This window comes from Hesperophylax consimilis, chromosome 10 (assembly GCF_061612785.1).
Source record: "Hesperophylax consimilis isolate HC1 chromosome 10, BYU_Hcon_1.0, whole genome shotgun sequence".
In the NCBI taxonomy this organism is placed as follows: domain Eukaryota; kingdom Metazoa; phylum Arthropoda; class Insecta; order Trichoptera; family Limnephilidae; genus Hesperophylax; species Hesperophylax consimilis.
The window spans coordinates 5,132,362-5,142,198 of record NC_142845.1 but is presented as its reverse complement, the minus strand read 5'-3'; the positions used below and the strand labels follow the sequence as shown (position 1 = coordinate 5,142,198).

At 38.4% G+C, this 9,837-nt stretch overlaps 2 protein-coding genes across 4 annotated transcripts; one reads left to right on the top strand and one right to left on the bottom strand.

The window, feature by feature from the left end:
- On the bottom strand, positions 1-1,735 carry LOC149420214 (uncharacterized). Of its 3 annotated transcripts, XM_089636530.1 has the most exons (5): positions 1,352-1,735; positions 1,050-1,263; positions 874-957; positions 707-784; positions 136-350 (listed from the first exon to the last, which is right to left on the bottom strand). In XM_089636530.1, exons 2-5 carry the CDS (start codon positions 1,059-1,061, stop codon positions 249-251), a joined length of 276 nt encoding a protein of 91 aa, XP_089492656.1. In that variant the 5' UTR covers positions 1,062-1,263; positions 1,352-1,735; the 3' UTR covers positions 136-248. The 3 variants fall into 3 exon arrangements, with proteins under 3 accessions (XP_089492655.1, XP_089492654.1, XP_089492656.1); XM_089636529.1 differs by having other exon boundaries at positions 1-350; positions 874-1,263; XM_089636528.1 differs by lacking the exon at positions 1,352-1,735 and having other exon boundaries at positions 1-350; positions 1,050-1,309.
- Positions 1,736-2,481: 746 nt separating this feature from the next.
- Positions 2,482-9,217, top strand: Polr1A (RNA polymerase I subunit RpI1). Its single transcript, XM_089636527.1, has 3 exons — positions 2,482-2,601; positions 2,809-7,025; positions 8,360-9,217. Exons 2-3 carry the CDS (start codon positions 2,832-2,834, stop codon positions 9,173-9,175), a joined length of 5,010 nt encoding a protein of 1,669 aa, XP_089492653.1. The 5' UTR covers positions 2,482-2,601; positions 2,809-2,831; the 3' UTR covers positions 9,176-9,217.
- The last annotated feature ends 620 nt before the right edge of the window (positions 9,218-9,837 follow it).

Here is a 9,837-nt window from a genome sequence, read left to right as displayed (position 1 = left end):
TAATTATTTTTAATAAAATTTCAAAATTTAAACACAATGGTTTGTGTTTTATTTTTTCTGTAGAACACAACAATAACAAAATAAATAAAATTTTAAAAATCATTTTTTTAACTTTTGTAACCTAAGTTCCGCCTCCTCCCGTTGGACCTGGTGTAAACGGAGAAGCTCTTCTGCACATTCTCTCTCCAGGCGAGCCTTATTGTACCTTTCTTGTGCCGCCTTTACTAACCACTCTTGTTCAGCAACCTTCAATTTATGTAGCTCTTCATCCATTCGCTGATTTTTATCATATTGCGCTTTTCTAAGGTTGAACTCTTCCGTAATAACACGGGCACGTGTATTTGTTGCACCTGAAATGAGTAAATACACAATTGCAGATTGATCACGTACCAATGAGTTTCCCTTAATTACTAATGTACATTAATAAATAAATAATACTTTTTTATTTTGGAAATTGTACACAGAGCGCCATCAGTTCTACTGTAACAACTACATGCTTGTGTTGTAGATTCTGGATGGTTAATATACCTTCTACATAAATACTTTTTCTTTGATATAAACACATTATAAATATAAACATCCATAAGTCAGGTAAAAATGTCAGTATTCATCATACAAACATATGACCCTAGCAGGATCATGCCCTCAAATATGACTACCTTTTTGTTACACACTGTATAATATAAAATAAAATCCAAAACCTCACCTTGTCTTTGAGTTGCCTGAGCACCATGGTCAGGTAATTGTGACTCTGGTCGACGAGGAGGAGATTCCACAGATCGTCCTGTCAAAAGATATATTTCATGTTTATCCAAAAGTTTAAAAATATATGTATTAGGTACTAATGACAAATATAAGCATAAATAAACCAACCAAGTTCGATGCTTTCTTGCTCAAGACTTTGACCTGCAGCTTGAACATGATGGAAATCTTGCATTTCATCCACCACTTCAATACCTGAAATATTTTAATGATATTGTATTGAAGCTAAAATTTGTTTATCTCAAGGGAACTAATAACTCTACAGGGAGAAAAGTAACACAAATTACATTGACTTTCATCTAGCACAGAGTCACTGTCACGGACAAACTGCATCTCCACATCAGTCTGGTCTTGAAGGGCATCGTCAATGTCCTGGGAACTCGGTGTAGGTATGTATGCCCCGCCTCCAGTTTTCATTCGTTCCCTTTTTTCTAGGGCTAGGACTTGCTTCCTCCTTGTCTTCAAATTATCCCAGCATTTTTTAAGTTGGACTTCTGTTCTCTAAAATAAACAACATTATTTAGGTTAGGCTATAAGATTATAGGTAGTAGTTAAATATATAAATAAAATTGTAAAGTATTCTACTTACTTTGCTGTTATTTTCAATAGAATTGTATTCTTCGGTAAGCCGGACCCATGCTATTTTGTTTACATTCGGATTTCCTGCCCCGATTGTTCCCGTGGTGTTCAATTTATACTTTATAATTAATTCCCTCAAGCACGCCTATTCCATTTCACTAAAAACTTGCCTCCCGGCCATAACAATTGTCTCACTAAACGAACGAAATCAAATTAACCAAATTATCTTCGCACTCGACAGTTGAGTTCGTTGAGTTGAATAACAGAATTGACAGATAGCACCACAGAAACAGAACACAATCTCAGAGGAAGACAGCCCATAGATTAAAAAAAAGTGAACCATAAACATATTCTCTACAGTTTGCCAACATAATAATAAGAAATTTAATGACGTCATTCCTTCACTCAACCTCAACTCGACTTACTGGAGGTTCCTCACTGGAGGGTGAAGCCGTAACTGAACATACTGATTTCAAGGGAGTTTTTAAGATTTCCTTGAGGTGACCTCGACTAAGGTCGAGTGGAGGAGGTCTCGAGGAACCGACTATGTATGTTTTGAAGATTTTCATTTTTTTGGTCTGTGAAATTGGTTTTTATGTACCTATCTATAATACGCATTTACCTAATGAGGATAAAAATATATATTTTGCTATTACTTAACCATAGAATGTATCATTTTTATTTAAGAAAGTAATATTTTTATTTAAGCATATTTCGTAAGCGCTGTTGAGGTGATTATGCACAAAAGCGGCGGTATATAAATATCCAAATATTATTATTACTAAGGACGGGTTGTTTCGGAGAATTTGAACAATTCATCAAATTTCAACGTTCTGTTTTTATATCATTGTAGGCGTAGGCTAGTTGCTTGACAAAACGGAAGTAAAAAAGAACTTGAAATTTTTTTTCACAGAACTTGAAAATGAACGTTGAAATTTGATGAATTGTTCAGATTCTCCGAAACAACCCGTCCTAAGAGAGGGTTAATAATCATGTGATTAAAGTTTTTTTGTTGAGTTATCCGATCACCTAGAATTTCAATGTTTTCAACCTTTTACTTTTTTTATATACCTGGCTGCATACGATCCATGGTTATAGCCACACATAAAAATAATAGGAAAATGAGGTTATGAACATGTCAACAATGTGTCAAAGTCAAACTCGTGTTTGCGCTTAAGTGTCAGAAAATTAGTAACATAGAATCCGCTGTACATTGTATTACATATTTTTGGAAATGTGCGTTATGTTATTGTGTTATCGGTAAGAATTTACTCTGTACCATATTGTTTTCTCACTGATTTCAATAACTTAGTGAAGTTAAAGATATTAAATGTAACCTAACTAAGTTGGAGTTCCCTCGATTTATTTATTTACCGCATTTAACGATAATTAATAAATTTAAATATATTTTGCATTAGGTAATCTTTTAAATGAGTGTTGTATTTATGTAGTATATTTAATTTTTAGAGCGAAATAAAAAACCTGCACAGATGACTTCGTTTAACCGGCAAACTGGTACGGCCCACTACAAGCTGGTGGACCCGCTGAGCGTCACCTTCTCCATATTCAGCTCCGAAGAAATTAAAGAATTGAGTGTTGTCAAGATTTCAACGCCAATTACATTTGATGCTTTGGGACACCCGCTCAAGGGTGGGCTGTACGATCCCGTTCTCGGGCCTCTCAATGAGAAGAGTGACCCGTGTGGAACATGTTTCAAGACAGTGGCAACTTGCCCCGGGCACTTGGGGCACCTCGACCTCCCCGTTCCCGTCATCAACCCTCTCTTCCACAAAAGCATCTTCACCATCCTCAACAACAGCTGCCTGCACTGTCACAGTCTGCAGATCAACGATCAAACCAAAAAGCTGTTGAACCTAAAGCTGAGACTCGTGGAAGCCGGGCACGTCACTGACGCTTTAGACGTAGACTCGCTCTTATCCGATTTAGCTAAGAACACGGCCAAAAACAAAGAAAGTGATCTTAATTTTGATATCATGGAAAACAATGTGGTAAAGAAATACATTAAAATTTTAAAGAAACAAAACTCACATCTTGAAGTTTTCCTGACTAAAAATACCTACAAACTCAGAGATAAGTTCATCAATGAGGTTTTCAAAAATAAGAAGATGAAAGCTTGTCTGTTCTGCGCTCAACCATTACTTAAAATAACTTCGGTTCAAAACAAGTTGATGTGCGAAGTAATGGATTACAATGAAAAGAAGTTAGTAAAGAAGAATACTATGCTTATGCCAGACAAAGTGAGGGAACACATGAGAGCTATTTGGGCGATAGAGAATATAACTTTACAACTCATTATTCCTGTACTGAAGTCTATCAAAACAGGCATACCGACTGACATTTTCTTCTTGGATATAATTCCCGTGCCTCCGCCCATCGTTAGACCGTGTAATACTCTGCGCGGTCAACTCGTAGAACATCCTCAGACACAGATTTACAAGTCCATCATGAAGACAGGGTTTGTAGTTCGGGCTATCATACATGCTGTACAAACAGAAAGCGGCGAGGCTAACGATAATGATAACGCTAACCCTATTTCTAACCAAGCTCGACTAGTTGTAGAAACTGCCAAGGGAGACAGTACGCTGGAGAAACTGCAGAATGCGTGGCAGGACCTGCAAACTAATGTAGACTATTTAATCAACAGTGATAAAGCTCAAGGAGGCGAACAGGGACTCAAACAAATAATTGAGAAAAAAGATGGCCTCATACGTCTATACATGATGGGAAAGAGGGTGAACTATGCAGCCCGATCCGTCATCACCCCCGATCCCAATCTGAACATTGAAGAGATTGGAGTTCCCGAGGTCTTCGCCATGAAGTTGACTTACCCTGTGCCAGTTACCGCATGGAATGTAGAAGAATTACGAAGACTGGTTATTAATGGCCCGGACAAACACCCCGGTGCAGTAAAAATAGAAAATGAGGACGGCCGTATTGTTAACATCCCTTCCTGGAGTCTGCCTAAAAGAGAGAGTCTCGCTATGCGACTTCTGACTCCTAGTGAGAATAACGTTTCTGGTGTTAAAATAGTTCACAGGCATCTCCAGAACGGTGATGTGATGCTGCTGAACCGTCAGCCCACGCTCCACAAGCCCAGTATCATGGCACACAAAGCCAGAGTACTCAAGGGAGAGAAGACCTTGCGACTTCATTACGCCAACTGCAAAGCCTACAATGCGGATTTTGACGGAGATGAAATGAATGCTCACTTTCCACAAAATGAAATAGCCAGGAGTGAAGCTTACAACCTACTCATCGTCAACAAACAGTACCTAGTACCTAAAGACGGCACTCCTCTGAGTGGTCTTATTCAGGACCACGTCATTTCTGGAGTGCGCTTATCCATGAGAGGCAGATTCTTTACCAAGGCTGACTATCAACAATTAGTTTACCAGGGATTATCTCATTTGAGAAGAAAAATCAAACTCCTTCCTCCAACTATTATCAAGCCTTTCCCATTGTGGTCGGGTAAACAGGTTCTTTCTACATTGATTATCAATATTATTCCCAAAGACAAAAAACCTATTACTTTGATTGGTACAGCCAAAATTAGTTCCAAGAATTGGGAAATGAAAGCGCCCCGAAGATGGATGGGAGGTGGTACCGAGTTCACAGACAGAAACACTATGACTGAAGCCGAGGTGGTCATCAGACACGGAGAGTTGCTGTGTGGGGTGCTCGATAAGGCCCATTTTGGAGCTACCCAGTATGGTCTGGTACATTGTATGTTTGAGGTATATGGAGGTGATGTGTCCAGTGTCTTATTGAGTTCTCTGGCCAAACTTTTTACCTTTTTCCTGCAGTGGGAAGGGTTCACCCTCGGAGTGAAGGACATCATAGTTGTCCCCGAGGCTGATGAAGTCAGATCCAACATCATCGGAGCTTGCCGCAAAATTGGAAATGCGACTGCCGCAGAAGTAGTCAACTTACCTCCCAATGTGCATCCCAGTGAACTAGTTAGAGCACTAGAAGATGAAAGTAGTAAAAATCCTAAGTTTAGAGCCATCATAGATAGAAAGTATAAAACTGCTCTTGATAAATTTACCAATAACATAAATAAAACTTGCCTTCCTGCCGGGCTACTAACACAGTTTCCTTCTAATAACTTGCAGCTGATGGTTCAGTCGGGAGCTAAAGGATCCACCGTTAACACTATGCAAATATCTTGCTTGCTCGGTCAGATCGAGTTGGAGGGCAAGAGACCCCCTGTGATGGTGTCAGGGAGGTCCCTTCCCAGCTTTCCTCCCTTCGAGACATCTCCCAGAGCCGGAGGATTCATCGATGGGAGATTCATGACAGGAATTCAGCCACAAGAGTTCTTCTTCCATTGTATGGCCGGAAGAGAAGGCTTGATTGATACTGCTGTAAAAACTAGCAAGTCTGGATACTTACAGAGATGTTTGATTAAACATTTGGAAGGAATCAAAGTCAATTATGATATGACCGTCAGAGATTCCGATGAGAGTGTTATACAGTTTGCTTATGGGGAAGATGGCATGGACGTGTGCAAAGCCCAGTTCTTGAAGAAAGATCAAATGAAATTTTTGGATCACAACACAAGCGCTATCTTAGAAAAAGAAAATTTCGACAAACTGACGGAAGATTACGACCCAAAAGTTGTTGAAAAACATAAAAAATCCCTCCGAAAATGGCGGAAACGATATGCTCACCTCGGCAAAAGGGAAAGTGCTTTCACAGAATTTGGGAAATATACCAAAAATATTATGGACGTTGATAACTTTTCACGGAAAATGGACGGAAGAGATTTGTTAACGTGTAATCTGCTAGAGGCGTGGAACTCTGCAGAGCCAGAAGTAAGAAGTAACTACTACTCTAAATTCTCCAAACACTGTCCCGACCCACTGGTATCTCAAATGCAACCGGATCACAATTTTGGAGTTCTTACTGAGGCAATGGAATCATTGATAGACACATATCTTAAAAGTCGAGATGACCTCAGAAACATTGATAGTCGGTTTGGGTCTGACGCTACCGATTTTAAGAACATGATGAACATGAAATCCATGGAATCACTCGTAGCTCCGGGAGAACCAGTTGGATTACTTGCCGCTCAGTCCATCGGTGAACCTTCAACTCAGATGACGCTCAACACTTTCCATTTTGCTGGCAGAGGAGAGATGAACGTCACCCTTGGTATTCCTCGTCTGAGAGAAATCTTAATGATGGCTTCGTCCAACCTAAAAACACCCAGCATGGACATACCCTTTAAGGATGACTTACTTTCTTTAAACAAAACAGCGGAAAAACTTCAAAAGAGGCTCTGCAAAGTAACGGTTGAAAATGTACTTCAAAAGATAGAAGTCAGTTCTGAATTAAAATTATTCCCAAATAGGGAAATTGCGTACACACTAAATTTCCATTTCTTACCTCATAGCGATTATAAACACCAGTATAATGTGACACCCAAGCAAATTTTACATTATATGGAGAATAAATTCTTCTCTAACATGTTCCAAAACATTCACAAGGCAGCCGGGAAGAGGTCTGGAGTCATGATTGATTCCAAGAGTCAAGAGGCTTCAAAGAAGGTGTCCGATGACGACGAAGAAATATCTGCACTTCCTGCGAAGAAAGGGATCTTTACTGAAGAAAATGATAGTTCTGACGAAGAAGCGGGAAATGAAGATGATGATACTACACAGGTAACATATTTATTTTGTTTATGAACTGGCTTCGCATTGAAAATTATGGAGAGGCTAGATGGTCGAGCGGTCCAAATTGTCAGATCGCAGGTTCAGTCAGTCCCCTGCTAGCTAATTACTCCATCATTGCTGAAGAAATATATTCCGCTTATTATGGATTGGTTAGATGGTCGAGTCATCCAAAGTGTCGGATCGCAGGTTCAGTTCTCTGCTATCTAATTCCTTCATCATCGCTGAAGAAATATATTACGATAGTAGTACGAGTTATTCTAAAACATATTATCAGATTATTTGTAGCTTGTCTTTTTTTTTAAGAAAAAAAAAACATATTGTCTTATTTTTTTTTTACAGTTACATATTTACAGAGATATTTTATATATTTTATAAGCTACATAGATCATGATGGAAATAATGTTGCGAGCTGAAAATAATTGGGCTGACCTAGACATTCTGAACCGAAGATTCTGTTGAAATTTCATGATGCTGAAACTCACTGTTTGATTCATAAAACTGTGTTGTTCATCTAACTATGTAGATCACTAGACGACCTTAGGATACTGTTATACTCTTTTTGATAATTTATTTATATCCCTGCAAAGTCAAATATAATTCATAGAGCATGTTTTGTTTATTTGTGATGTATAAAACTTTGGAACGATAGACATCCAAATTAATAGGCAAACCGTTTAGGTATAGGGGAACAAACCAACTTGCGCATCCCACTTTTGGTGATTTGTCAATAAATTAATCTGACAGTATACAGGTATTGTAATATCACCATTCGGTCCCCGAAAATAAAATCTGCTGACGACATTCTGGTCCTTTTTACAATGGCGCATAAATTGCTGTCTGCGTAAAAACTTAACTACAAATCGGGTAAACAAAAAATCAGGCTTGTTTCCAAAATTAATGTTTTGGTTTTGTTAGTTTAAAACTTTATATTTAGTGAGACACTTTTACAAGTGTGTTGTAATTTAGCCACCTCACTCAATTTTAGCATTGCTACGCCACGCGATATGTTGAAGAATGAACATTCAGATCCTGAACAGAAAAGCCCCACGATGGACAGTTCTGCAAACCTTTGCCTTACTTTAGTGAACTTTGATTTTCTGCAAATGCTCTGGTTATTTCAATGTACGCTCTCCGGTGGTCAGTGTACGAATGATGTCATTGTTTATTCAAAACTTTCTCAAATACTTCTAGTGCCAAAAATATGGTCACGTGGTTTGCTTCGAGCTCATCGAAAAGATACCCAGATTTCATGTTAGGACAAGTCTATTAATTTGAAAGTCTATGTTTGGAACTAAATTAATCCAGCCCTTTCTTTATTCCAGGTGAAAATTCGTAATCGCCAGACCGAGTGCCAGGAATACGAAGACCCCGAGTCAGAGGAAGAAGAACACTCGGACGCCGAAGAACCGATATTAGAAAAGCAGCAAGAATTCGAAGACGAAGGCTTCGAAGAGTTTGACGTCAAACCTGATCTCCATTCCCTGCAAGTTCTGAACACCTACGAACAAGCCAGAAACTACACATACGACAAAACAGACCACCGGTGGTGTCAGCTGATCTTCAACCTTCCTCTTGCTGTGTCTAAAGTCGACATGTCGGCCATCCTTAAGCACCTTGCCGGAAAGAGCATAATTAGGGAAGTCCCGCACATAAAGAGAGCTATCACTTACACAAATAACACCAATCACCTAATTCTGAAAACTGAGGGTATCAACATCAACGAAATGTTCCAGTACAATGAAATATTAGATTTAAACAGGTTGTATTCTAATGATATCCATGCAATCGCTAATACGTATGGAATAGAAGCCGCCGGTAAAGTCATCATTAAAGAAGTCCAAAATGTGTTCAATGTTTACGGTATTCTTGTAGATCTACGACATCTTTCACTTATTTCTGATTATATGACATACAATGGTGTTTTTGAACCCATGAGCAGGAAGGGAATGGAGTCTTCCACTTCTCCGTTGCAACAGATGTCCTTTGAATCCTCCCTGGTGTTCCTGAAGGATGCGGCTATCAAGGGTAAGTCGGACATGCTAAAGTCAGCCTCCAGTTGTCTCATGCTCGGACAACCTTGTAAAACTGGTACCGGCGCTTTCTCTTTGTATAACACCAGAGAATCTAAACTTGAATAACTTTGTATTATGTACTTGTTTGAATAAATTTATTTTTTAACATTATTCTTTTTCAATATCGAGGTAATAAATTATCTACAATATTTTCAATGGAATTGTTATTGTGGTAACAATGGTCCTGGTACATTTCCATAAAAATATTAATTTTTTAGGTTCACTTTAGAGAAATTTAATAATAATAATTAAAGTAAAATAACTTTGTTTGAATACCACTTTATTGTATATATTTATAACCAACCGGTTTCAGTTCAACCCGAACCTTCATCAGGGTTAATAAAAACATATTAAATTGAAATTTAATAATATAAATTTTACGTCTGTGCTACGTCCGTGCTCCTGGTGCCAATGCTGAAATTGGTCTGCCGGTATTAAGATATTTTCAGTGTTCCCAGATATTGGTATAATATATAGACATTCCGGAAGCGTGTCGAAACGCGAGTCACGGACGGAAGTGGCGCCATCTTTTGTCGACACTTTCACATTATGTAAATCAAAATGATTGGGTAGGTGTCGTAGCTATTTGTTGTAGAGAATAAATATAATTATTTTTTAAAGAGATTTCTTGATACTAATAATATATATATTTTTTTTTTTTCTCGACTTTATGACCGGGTTAAATCTTCCTCACAGGAAAAACTAAACCCTTCCACACACTTTTCCAC

Coding starts and splice junctions, on each gene's coding strand:
- LOC149420214 (XM_089636528.1), bottom strand. CDS start 1,179: ATGAAAACTGGAGGCGGGGCATACATACCTACACCGAGTTCCCAGGAC. Junction 785..873: donor GCAAGAAAGCATCGAACTTG/GTTGGTTTATTT, acceptor ATCTTTTGACAG/GACGATCTGTGGAATCTCCT. Junction 351..706: donor TCAGGCAACTCAAAGACAAG/GTGAGGTTTTGG, acceptor TACTCATTTCAG/GTGCAACAAATACACGTGCC.
- Polr1A (XM_089636527.1), top strand. CDS start 2,832: ATGACTTCGTTTAACCGGCAAACTGGTACGGCCCACTACAAGCTGGTG. Junction 7,026..8,359: donor AAGATGATGATACTACACAG/GTAACATATTTA, acceptor TCTTTATTCCAG/GTGAAAATTCGTAATCGCCA.